The sequence below is a fragment of the Phaseolus vulgaris genome, chromosome 10 (genome assembly GCF_051622355.1).
Source record: "Phaseolus vulgaris cultivar YP4 chromosome 10, ASM5162235v1, whole genome shotgun sequence".
Classification (NCBI taxonomy): Eukaryota; Viridiplantae; Streptophyta; class Magnoliopsida; order Fabales; family Fabaceae; genus Phaseolus; species Phaseolus vulgaris.
The window spans coordinates 10,715,661-10,728,645 of record NC_143507.1 but is presented as its reverse complement, the minus strand read 5'-3'; the positions used below and the strand labels follow the sequence as shown (position 1 = coordinate 10,728,645).

Here is a 12,985-nt window from a genome sequence, read left to right as displayed (position 1 = left end):
AACTTTTAATATAAATAATGTGTATAGATTGTATTTACTAGATTTACTCTTCTCTCTTTTAGTCACACAAACCTTTTTTCATTTATCTGTCCTTAGTATTAATCTTTAATTTTTTAAATTAAAATATTTTGATTTCAATTTAATTTAGATGTCATTAGATGTAATAATTTGTTTACATGTTAATTTTAGAATAAACACTCTTTTTTTATAATAATAATAATAAATATATTCCTTATTTATTATAAAAATAACAAATTACTACAATTTAAACAAATTAAAATTTTAAAGCATAAAATTCAAATATTTGTATAATAAAAAATTGATTTTATTATTATATATTAACTGTGTTAAAAATAATATCGTTACATAATTATAGATTCTTTTACCAAATATAAAAATTTTATATTTTTGAGAAATATTATTTTAATATAAAAGTAAATAATAAAAACTAAGTCAATGTAAGAGTAATATTAACCTTAAAATAGGGGTGTTTTTAAGATAGGCACTAGTCTAGTGCAGAAAAGCAAAACGAATGCGATTATTTTATATTTATAAGAGCGGTTATAAAGCCGTATTTAATGAGCACGTATTCTTAAATTGAAGAGATAAGAATGCGGCTATATAGCCATATTTGTAAATCATATTTATAAGGGCAACTATTTCTAGTAGTCGCACTTGTATATGCTTCTAAATGAGGGTTTAGGGTTTAAGGGTAATGCATTTAAAAATGTGACTATGCATAAATGTGATTTACAAGGGCAACTATTTAAAAATACTTGCGCTGGATTTACAAATGCGGCTATGGTAAATAGTCACCCTTGTAAATGGTGTTTTTTTAGTGCAATATGTTTAGTGTTAATTCCATATAAATTATCTTGTTCAATTGTATATACTCAGTCAGACAAATACATAAATTCAGATAATCAAATTATATATATTGATAAAAATGTATTACAAACACTAATCAAATTATATATAATTCCTACACTATTGATCAATTATCCTAGAGTTATACAAATTTATGAAATATGTGGACCAAGAATGTCTCACCTATGTTATGGCTTCCGAAGACATTGGTGTTTCATCCATGAAGAACTGCATTTCAAAATATGGTTGTAATTTAAGTTACATATATGTTCAAGAATTATAAAAATAATTTAACATATCATGTTACCTCTTTCAAATCACTTTTAAGGCCTACTCTTACAATGGTAATCATCCATTGCATAACGTAATAGCCACACTCATAGCTTCTTGGTTGTTTATTACACTATAATTCAATAAAAAGTAAAAGTTAGTATATTGATAAACAATGGAAAGAGAAAGAAAAAAATTACAAACATTTAGTCTTATCCAGTTTAAATTTTGAAAATTTGAATTGGATTGACTTTTTAGGATGTTATATCCACGCCATGAACTGGTTAATACAAAAAGCTTCATTAGAAGATGGTTAATTGGTAACATACAAAGCTAAATTTATAGTGCACTTACGTATCAATGATATTCTTAAGACTTTGGGAATATCTTCCTGTGTAGGGAACAGAACCACACAACAGTCTTATCAACCATTGATAAGACAAGTAACTGCCAATGACCCCTATATCATCCATTAAAAAATTAGTAAATGTTTAAAACATGAAATAGTAATAATTGACGGCATATAATTAAACTTACTCATTAATATAAGGGCATAAATAAATTTGTTTTCCCTCTTTTTCTAGGGTGTTAGTGATGTATGATTGGGTCTGATTTGCCTTTGCTCAAGTGAGATTATTATATGCAAAAGACTGAGTTCCCACATCACGAATCATGTTCTCCAATCAATCATCATCTACATCATCATGTACTGCATCATCCATGGTGGATCCCACATATTCTTCACTTACGGAAACACATGATAAATTTAACAATTAACCATGCCATGTCCAAGTTTTATAAGATTGAAGAAACCCATCACATAGCAGGTGCTCCCTCATTATCTTAACATCCAATATCCTTCCATTTAAACAGTTAACACACGAACACCTGATCTTTGCTCCATCATGACCATTATTAATCACGTTACGTTGTGCAAATTGTATAAATTCTTCTACTCCTCTTTTGTACTCATCACTTATGCGAAGAGAACTAATCCAATTTCGATCCATTATATTCTGAAATAGTCATTCAAGTGTTTTCTAATCAGTGTTCTATCTCACGCGTTTGTCGAGGGTCGAACACCCCCGAACTCAATACCAACACGTATCATTTGTCGAGGGTGGAGCACCCTCAGACTCAATACAAACACGATAATTCTATTCTAAACTAACAACTAACATAATATAAATAAAGATTATAATAAACACTAAATAATATAAATTTTTAAAAATACAAATTATAATACATTAAAAAAAAACAAATTCATAACATTAAAAAGAAATTCAAAAAATACAAAACATCACCAACCTTGAGTGTGAAGGCAACTTTTGCCAAGAGTGGCACGTGGCGGCAGCAGACATGACGGTGGATGCGGAAGCAGCGACGGAGCACACCATAAACCAAAAAAGAACCCACGAAGGCAATGCAACAGTACTTCGAGTGCAACAAACCAAACAAAGTAAGATAAAGGAAAAAAAATTATATACATTGGTGAAGAAGAAAGAGAGCTCAAAGAAACTTACACAGAAACGAAAGCAAAGTGAATGAAGCTGCAAGAAGAGATGAACAATCAGCGTAAATGCGAGCAGGAGTGTGCAAATGCGAAATGCAAAGAGGAGAAAGAAAAGAAGAAAGAGTAAGTGGCACGCTTAAGAAATTAGGGTAAAAATGATTTAAGAATGCGGCTATTTATAATAACTGCACTTGTAAATCGGTTCGTAAAGACACACTTAATAAACAGTTGTTGTTTCTACATTTTGCACTAGCGAAAACTTTTAACAAACATCTTATTATATCATATAACATAAAATTTAAGCCTTTTAATCTTAATTATAAAAATAAAAAAATTAAAATATAAATAAAAAATTATTCAGATTTTAATTTTATAACAAAAATTTAAATATCTTTAATATATACGGATAACTTTACTAACTTATTATATCCACATATAATTTTGTTTTATGTAAATATAAATAAAATAAAGGATGTAAGTTTTATTTTAGATGAGTATACATTCAAAATTAAGGGGCACAAATATTATTTAGAAAGTTTTTAAGTAGAATTTTTTTAAAAGTATAATATATTTAAAAAGTATTTTAAATCTTTATTCTTTGTGTATCTTAGAATTACATGAAAAAAAATTAATATATATATATATATATTTTTTTTTAAAAATGCTTTCCATAAAATCATTATTATTCTCAAGGAAATATTCAAAGGAGAAGAAGTAGTTGAATTGAGCTTAGAGTGAAGTAGAGAGAAGAAGGGAAAGAAGATGATGCAGAGGAAAAGGGTAGGGTGGTGGTTCTTCACAAAGGCAAAGCTTAGCCTTAATGCATACCGAAACCTCTCTTCTTCTCAACACGTCATTCTCGACAACCCCAATCACTGTCAGGTCACAATATTCCCTTCTCTTCTTTTCCTCGTTTTACTGTACCATGTTATTGAATCTCTGTTTTTCACAAATCACAATGTCGCAGGTTTTGGTCGAAGGAAATGGTTGCTCCAGAATGGCCATTCTCAATAGACCCTCTGCTCTCAATGCTCTCAACACCAACATGGTATCTTTCCTTTTCCTCTCATTGCTTCTCAACACCAACAAAAGAGGGTCACTAAAAGCCCGTAAATTTGGCTCCCAATTTGATGAGTCCGACGTTTGCTTGTGACCCTTTTTCTTTTAAACTTCCAATCACTCGTGATTGTTTGATATGTATGATTTTGTTGTGATTGCACACTACCTAAAGTGGTATCAATCTTTTGGGTGGTAACATGCTTTTGGGTTATGATTGTGGTTTTCTCAGGCGGCTACGCTGCATAAACTCTATAGGAGTTGGGAAGATAACCCTGATATTGGTTTTGTGATGATGAAGGTAATCTCTATTTTTTCTATGAATTTAATTTTCATTTTGATGTACTATCTGGCTATTGCTTTTTTACATGGTTAACCAGCTACAAGGTGGTAAATCAAGGTTTCAATCCCAGTTGAAAGAGGTTGCTAGTTGCTAGAGGTCTCGCATCCACTAAAAATATGGTCTATAACTAGGCGCAAACTTTACCTTACAAGTCAATTTATAGAATTAAGTTAGGCTTAAATCTACTTTTTTAGATGGTATCAGAGACTATCCTAATAAGGTTGGACCATCTATAAATATTTAGTTCCACGTTTGATATGCTTGAGAGAATGTGTTGGAGATCTTATCAACTAAAGATATAGCTAAATTGTAGTATATAAATAGGTGCAATCCTCATCTTACAAACTGGTTTTATAGGATTGATTTAGGTTTAAATCCACTTTTTAAGAGATGCATATGGGAAATAAAAACAAACAAAAAAATGCTAATTACCTTAGATATAAATTTTAAGGTTATTATTACTAAAATTATTAATTATCAGTTATATGACAGTCTTTAATTGGATAACAGTGTAAAAAACCTTAGTGTATTCCAATTAAATTCTTTTTTCTATTATATTTTTCCCTTTTATTCATATTGCACTTTCACTGCTAGCAATGATCTTGTCCTCATGCATGTCTAACGATGTGATACTTACATAATATTTTCAATTTTCTTAAGGGCAGTGGCCGAGCGTTTGCAGCTGGTGGAGATATTGTTGCGCTTTACCATTTGATAAACAAAGGTAAATATCAAGGTTTCTTTTTATGTAGATCTGGACAGAAAATTTCTTCTCAGAATCTTATTCAGTTGTCTTAGTTTTGAGGTTCTAAAAGGTTTGTTTATTTGCTGGTATGAAATAAGACTGTTAGATCGGTTAGTTTGTTAGCTATAAGTAGCAAGTTAACTAATTGATCCACATTCAAGTCATATCTTGTAATAAACACTTCTGTAAATTCTTGAGAAATCTCAATGCAATCATTTGGAACTTTTCTTTCGTAAGATTTCATCTTTTTTCTATGTTCTTCGAGATCATGCTTAATTCCTAGAACTAGAAATTTTCATAACACTGACCATTTTGAGGGTTTTCAGAGACAAGAGACCTTGTGAAGTATCAATATTCAATACTAACTTGGTGATGATACGTAATGAAATGTCTGTTTAACATTTTTTAATTTTACATTTTGTGACAAACAACATCATACTCCAAAATGTTTTGGTATTTGATTTTTTGGTGCTGAAGAAAGTGTAAGAGAAAGTGTAGGTTGTGTCGATACTTAGGTTTCAGTGTTTCCATGCAATTGGTTCTAGGTATATTCTTGCTTCTATTTTAAACATGTATCTTTCTAATGCATTTTGGCTACTTAATTTTTTTTATACAGCTAATTTGATTTTTTTTTCATACAATTTATGCAGGAAATATGGAAGCGTGTAAAGAATTTTTCAGAACAGCCTATAGTTTTATGTACCTGATAGGTACATATTTGAAGCCACATGTGAGTACATGGTATTTGGAGGCTGATATGTTATTTATGCTGTCTTTGTTTGACATATGTATAATTTGCTCATATGTGCTGTTTTGTTTGAATAGTTAGTCCTACTCAGGATACGTTTGTCGTGTAAGTGCTGATTTGTAACCATTGAAATTCTGATGTTTTTAAACAGTTGAATACGATCTTATTTCCATGAAATATATGATCCCACACCTATAAAAGTTCATAGAACTGCAATCAGTGATGCTGTGCAGCCCAATTGAAGGGGGTGTCAAAAATTACATGCTTACATGGTAAAATAACATCAGATTGTACGTGGTAAAATAAAATAGGAGTCCTATTATGGTAGTTAGTTGTGATAAGACAAATTTCTATAATTTTAAGATTATCGGGCCATCTGTTTTTTCTCATTGTGTTATTACATTATAATAATTTTATTCAAAATTTGGCTTATAACTATGACTTAATTTGGGTATATCGTGGAAGAAGTATAAATTAACTTGATACATTGATTCTAATTCAACTTTTATGTGAATTTAAATACACTATAAATATTTTATTTTAGTGACATATAACTACATGGAACAATACGATCACATGTTGTAATTATACATCTGTTCAGTAAAAGTGGTTAAATTATGTGATACAAGTGATTAAGTTACATTACATGTTTATTTAAATTTCCTTCTGCGATGGAACTTAATATTCTGACATGAAAGACTAATTATCAATGATTCTATTTTATAGTTTATCAACAAAATTTTTGGATACAACATTTCCCTCAGATGTGCATTTTATAAAATAGAGTATTACAGAGAAGCCACATCCGTTCATCACATGGCAGCAAGCATGCTGGAAATCAATTTTTATGTTTACTAGTCAGTTACCATTTAAACAAAATTTATGCAATAATGAACTTCATGCAGGTGGCACTTCTAAATGGCATTACCATGGGTGGTGGGGCCGGAGTTTCAATCCCTGGGACATTCCGTGTTGCAACAGACAAAACTGTATGAAATCTAGCTCTGCATTGATCTCATTTTTGACAATTTTGATGGTGTGAGATTATATATTTTATTCTTGTATTTATTATTGATGGATTTGTTATTTGGATGATAGAACATGTGAATTGGGATTCCCTTTCCTATTTTTAGATTGAGAATTTTTTGTTTTTTAATTTGGGTTACTTGTCCTAGTCAGATAGATACTTATTGGTCCTACAAATAATGATACTTTTATTGAATGGTTTAGGTGAGTATTTATGCTGAAACGTTAAAAGGAACTCTTACTTAAAAAATGTCATTTATTAAGCTACTTAAGGGTCCAGTCCAGTCAATTTGGATACGTAAATAGTTATAGTCTATGTAATTTTAGTCTTTCAACATAATTTTAAATGAAATATTTTCAGAAAATTTCTATCGATGTTCTTTACTATTCAGGATTACAATTCTGATCATAACCATGGTGGTGGAGCTTCTCTCACACAAATCCTGCTATCTGACATTCCTATCCAATCTATTTGCCTAATTTCCCTTTCCAACTGACATCTTAATATTTGAATTTAAATTATGTTGAGCAGCTATGGAAAATAAAAAGAATAAAAGGTTGTTTCAGTTGTTAATCAGTTCTTTTGGCTTGATTTTAGAGTATTAATTCTTTATACTTCTATTATACTTTTAAATCATTCAGGAAGAGTTAAGAAAATTAAAGAACATACAGTATATGCTGAAACACTTCACTCATGATTACAAAAACAGTGAATATTGTGCACATTCACTGCTGAAAATTTTGGTCATTACATTATTTAATTCTCGAGTGTTTATGCAGTCTGTAACTGGTGAACTGTGACAGCAACTTGTAGGTCACTAGCTGATAGCATCTTTAGCCACCATCTTGCTAGACACTAGATGATATTTGAATGGATATGGAGTTGTAAACATAGCCAATTAGGTGCAATTAGTGTCTAGTAAGGTGGTGTTCCAAAAATGTTATTGGCTACTCATTGGCTGGGTCACAAACCAGTACTATACGTGAAAATCTGTGCACCATCCATCTTCTTTTTTAAAGCTAAATTACTTGGTGTTCCACATTTGAAGTATGGGTGTCTTGGACATTGATAAAAAATTAATAAGGCAACATGGGGTTATTTTTATGCCATTTGGTTCAGCTTTGGATTTAGAACAGAGAAAACTTATTTTTGTTGTATATTGGGTTTCCGCTCTTTTCTGTCCTAAGCCAGATATAATTAATACGGATTAGGCTCTACTAGTATTCAGGGTGTCACATGAATAATTAGTTTAAATTTGAGTTTGAAATGATAAATAGGTAACAAGTTGGATGCCTCTTTGTCTAAGTTCTATGCCTTCTACTTAATCATGTGCTTCTTTGTGGCATTGCTACAATGTACATCTTTTTCTTCTATTTGGAGACATGGCATATTTTTGGTATGTAGTTTGTACCCTGTATATTTGTTCTAGAAGTTTGGCTTCATTTTGGCCGATATGTGCTTAGAAAAACTTTGATGTGTATGCTTAGTTTTATTATAACTTATCCCCATTTTGCAGATTTTTGCTACCCCTGAAGTTCATATTGGATTCCATCCTGATGCTGCAGCATCTTTTTACCTTTCACATTTACCTGGTCATTTAGGTATGGTCTTACTTACGTGCCTCATCTACTTTAAGTTACTCAAAATCCCTCTACCTGGAACGGGAGATTCTAAATAATTCCAATTGTAAATAATTCTGATGACAATATATTGTTCTACTCATACACTGGTCTTATGAACTTGGGGGAGGGGAAGGGATAGTAGAAAGTTCTGAAAATGAGGTAAGGCCTATTTGTTAAAATGTGGTTCTTTTGGAATAATGTGGTTCTCTTGTTCAAATTTAAGCTTCTCTTCATAAACATTTGTGTTTATGTTAGACCTGTTACAATTTGGTATAGAATAAGAATTTTAAAGAATATCATTGGTATAGAATAGTAGAGATTTTTGCACTTTGTAACTGTTACTTCATTCTAGAGTTGATGATATTTGGCATTGTGAAGAATGAAGGGTAACCATTATTGGTGATCCGTGGTAGTCATTAGCTTTATTTTTGAACTAGGATAACCACTATAGTTATTAATAGAAATTTCAGTGGCATCGAGCTTAGTTACAGTTCTCAAGAAGCCTATCACTTTTCTCTGCAAATGACGAGTCTTGACATTTAAACTGGGATAACATGCTTCCTTTGCCATTCTCTGGTGCATTTGTCTGGAGCAGAATACATGCTTATTTAAAGGTGTCTCATTGGCCTTAATTTTGTTTTGTGATAGGGTATGTTTTAGCCTCTCTCTGGTGTTTTTCCCAAGACCTAAGGTTGATTTTAAGCCTTCTCCACTATGCAGGGGGATTGGGCTGCCTTGCTACATTCCTAGTTTCCTTTATTCATTTATTTGCCTTTTTTGCTTTTGTGGATACTTTTCCTTGCCGCACTTTGTACTCATGTTCTCTCCAATAGTAGTTCTTTTTCCAACAAAATGACTACAATCAATGATGGCCATGGATAGGGCTTAAGGTCGGTCTTAGTTATGTTGGAATCTTGATTTTATGACAAGAATTGTAATTATGCAATAAATTGGTCCATCCTTCAAAATTTAGTTTCTCCTTATTGATATTGGAATTTGGAATCCTGAACGATACATAAAATGTAATATGAACACTAATTTTCTGAGGTCTAATTGTTATTTTTACTCCTATTGATATCAACTGTTATACACCAATTCTTTTCTGTAGCCTTATTAATTACATCTAGTATATAAACATCACAAATAATTGATTGATGAGGTTTTTAAAGTGGTTAATCATCCTATTTTCCACAAAAATGATTGAGGGAAATTCATGGGTTCAGAATCTTCAGATCTAGTCATCAACTGAAAGTATGTTTGATGAACTTCCTCCATCTAGTCTTTCTTTGTTTCAAAGGTTGTTATTCTATGCAGGAGAGTACTTGGCTCTGACAGGGGAAAAGCTCAACGGAGTAGAGATGGTTACCTGCGGGCTTGCTACACACTATTCATCAAGTGCAGTTTAGTTCTGCTTAACACTTCTTGCTTGATTTATTTTAATTTTAATAGAATTTTCAGATTCTTAAAAGTCAATTTTGTTTTGCTTTCTTGTCCTACGGTAGAAGCTTCCTTTAATTGAAGAACAGCTGGGGAAATTGGTTACTGATGACCCATCTGTCATCGAAGCCACTTTAGAACATTATGGGGATCTTGCACAGCCAGACAGCAGTAGTGTACTACAAAGGTTTGACCTACCATACATTCTGCCTAAGGTTTATTTTTTTTAATAAAGAAATAATTAAAAAAACAGAGATAGAATGACAGTGACTTCTGTATAAAAAGAAAAAAGAAACTGAAAAGTACACTCTGTCTTGGAATTGCCCTTCATTCCCTCTAAAAATTAAATCATCCATTAGCTGAAGGCCAACAAGAAGATAAGAAAATAGTCTGATGTAAGTTTGTTTTTGGGATGCTTAATTTATTTTCCTTGTATGTCATATTTTGACTTATAATATATTATAACCCTTATTTATACTTTTCATTTTCTTAGGATTGAAATTCTAGATAAATGCTTTTGCCATGACACAGTTGAAGAGATTGTTGATGCTATGGTGAGATACCCATCTTTCTTTTCAGAGTCTTCTTTTCAACACAATTCTTTATTGTGGAAATAAACTGTTCTTTACATGGGTACATTACACATTTATTCAAAATTTATCTCTAGGAGAAAACACACATCGTTAAGAGTTCTTAGTAGGGGTTTTGTGGTTAGATCCAGTTAGAGGCTGCTCTTTTGTTTACTGATAATTTGACTCATCTTTTGATAAGTTTTTTCGATGGCAAGAAGGAAAAATGAAATAAGTTTCATTAAAATACACTAGTCAAAACTTATCTTTTAGAGAAGCTAATATGAGATAACTTCTACAAATAACTTTTGTGTAAACTAATTTTAGTTTATGGAGCAACTTATTTCATTTTTCTTATTTTCTTCACCTAGAAATACTTATGAAGAAATTTATTGAGACAGATTCAAATTATATTTTTGATAGTCCGAAAAAAATGAAGTATTAGGAATAGTAATAGCTAACTCATCATTGTTAATCTCCCTATCTTTTTATTCTAGCTAATTCAACGTTGTTAATCTCCCTATCTGTTTTTATTCTAAAAATAGGCTCTCAGTAAGAAAGATAGAGTCAGCCTAATGACACATAATTTTGTAGCAACATCTTCTAGCACATTACTCATGTCATTTAAGAACCACACACAAAAATTCTTTACAACATCAAGCTAGTAGGATCAAATATCTTGCATGTCCTTTCTTCTGTGTGTTTGTGGCTTGACTATTTGGTGAACATTTTATATTTTCTATATTTCTTATTATTCTTAAATTTCTCTTAGGAAAATGCAGCAAGCGAAACAAAAGATGCATGGTGCATTTCCACCCTAAATAGACTGAAAGAAGCCTCTCCATTGAGCTTGAAGGTTGCCTTGAGATCTGTGAGTTCCTTTGGCATGTCTAAAGTCTAAACAATTCCTAATTTCTTTGCTCTATAAGAAATCACATTTATAAAGTTCACCCCTAGGACTCCAGAAGACATATAGGTAGAACTAAAAACAAGTTTAACAAAGTTTCTTAGAAGATAATATAAACTATTCTGACAGATGTATTTGGTGCAGATACGGGAGGGTAGATTTCAGACCCTTGATCAATGTTTGGTGCGTGAGTACCGTATGACTTTACAAGCAATACATAGGAAAATATCTGGGGATATCTCTGAGGTATAACTATTTTTTATCTCTGCAAACAAAAACAAACTTCTTCTGTTTAAATGCAAGAGTTAATTTTAATTCGTTTTAGGGAGTAAGGGCACGCGTGGTGGACAAGGACTTTGCACCAAAGGTAGTCTTTCAACTTTAATATAATTTACTCTTTCATAATTACTTCAGTTCAAAGATTTTTCCATACAAATTAAGAATAATAGTAAATATATCACTTATTAAACTAACTTTGCACTCAATAAATATGCATTACTTTTATCCACTATCAATACAAACATTGATATAATTATTTGCAGGCAAGTTAGGAATAAATAATTTACACTTGATTGAAAATTAGAATTTTTATATAGTTTTTTTTAAAAGATTAAAATTACAATCATTTTGGGACAGACAAAAGTATCATTTTTAACTTGAGAATGCTATATGCTTTCTTGTATCTAAATGATGTTTTAATGAAACAGTCTTTCCAGATTGCCAACATGTCATCTGTCTACAATGACTATTAACATTTTTCTTTTCATATATGAAGTTCATGTGATTAATATGGCTTCTTAAGTAAAGTAGTGCAATTTGGTTTCAGAGTTCACGTAAATGGAAATTTTAAAAAAATTACAAATATGAGTAAGTCGTGCCTGAATGATAACTTCATTGCAAAGAATCATGAGAATCATGCTATAAATGTGTATTTGAGATTCCTATACAATGAAATGTATGCAGTGGGATCCTCCAACGTTAGAAAATGTTTCTCAAGATATGGTGGATCAATACTTCTTTCCTCTTAGTGAGGCTGAACCTGATCTAGAGCTGCCTACAAAAAGTCGTGAAGCATTTTTGTAGTTTGTTTCCTTTGAACATCTGCATATACACACACACCATTGGTATTTTGCCAAGACTATCTTAACCTTGTACCTTTTGAACATATGATGGTAGCTTCTAGTGGTTTACCACAATAATATGTAGTTTGTTCCACCTATGGATTTTGAAACAACTTTTTGTCTTTTCAAATAGTAAATGAGATTATGGTTAAATAAACTTTATATAACCGATTATAAAGTGATGTTACTTATTTATATATTATAGTTTGACTATATTTCTTTTTGGTTAAGATGGATCTTCAACTATGTTGTACAAACACTGACACAGAAACTGATACGATATAGATACGGACACAGAGATACGTATAATCTCTAAAATGTAGGACATGAGAACACAGTTCTATACATTATATAATTATGAATAAAAATTTATACAATAAGTTTGAGTTTTTATAAAATTAATGTATTTTTTTTTAAATTGTGTTAGGATCGTATTAAAATTGTCAGAAATCCAACAAAGACTTTTTGAATTAGACACTTCATATATACGTGTTTTATAAGTGTCAGACGAGTGTCGTTGTCCGATATGAGTATCCGACACTGACACGCCATTTAAGAGAAGTGTCTAAGCTTCATAGATCTTCAATGATAACATTAATCTTTTGTTAGAAGAAATAAATATTGAGAAAAGTTATACTCCATAGAAAAAGTGCAGAGGTGTATTGATCGGTTCTTACTTACAAGCCACTTATTTTGTGGAGTTAAACTTGAACCAGGTTTAAGATTTTATTTATTGTCTTTCAAAAATTAAAATTGGATT

At 31.1% G+C, this 12,985-nt stretch overlaps 1 protein-coding gene across 2 annotated transcripts; it reads left to right on the top strand.

The window, feature by feature from the left end:
* Nucleotides 1-3,347: 3,347 nt before the first annotated feature.
* On the top strand, nucleotides 3,348-12,422 carry LOC137819098 (3-hydroxyisobutyryl-CoA hydrolase-like protein 1, mitochondrial). 2 transcript variants are annotated; one of them, XM_068622838.2, is made up of 14 exons: nucleotides 3,348-3,532; nucleotides 3,618-3,698; nucleotides 3,939-4,007; nucleotides 4,710-4,773; nucleotides 5,445-5,524; nucleotides 6,448-6,531; nucleotides 8,086-8,170; nucleotides 9,506-9,591; nucleotides 9,694-9,815; nucleotides 10,122-10,182; nucleotides 10,970-11,068; nucleotides 11,249-11,350; nucleotides 11,430-11,471; nucleotides 12,068-12,422. In XM_068622838.2, exons 1-14 carry the CDS (start codon nucleotides 3,413-3,415, stop codon nucleotides 12,185-12,187), a joined length of 1,215 nt encoding a protein of 404 aa, XP_068478939.1. In that variant the 5' UTR covers nucleotides 3,348-3,412; the 3' UTR covers nucleotides 12,188-12,422. The 2 variants fall into 2 exon arrangements, with proteins under 2 accessions (XP_068478939.1, XP_090152832.1); XM_090296706.1 differs by having other exon boundaries at nucleotides 3,349-3,532; nucleotides 4,715-4,773.
* The last annotated feature ends 563 nt before the right edge of the window (nucleotides 12,423-12,985 follow it).

Coding starts and splice junctions, on each gene's coding strand:
- LOC137819098 (XM_068622838.2), top strand. CDS start 3,413: ATGATGCAGAGGAAAAGGGTAGGGTGGTGGTTCTTCACAAAGGCAAAG. Junction 3,533..3,617: donor ACAACCCCAATCACTGTCAG/GTCACAATATTC, acceptor ACAATGTCGCAG/GTTTTGGTCGAAGGAAATGG. Junction 5,525..6,447: donor GTACATATTTGAAGCCACAT/GTGAGTACATGG, acceptor AACTTCATGCAG/GTGGCACTTCTAAATGGCAT.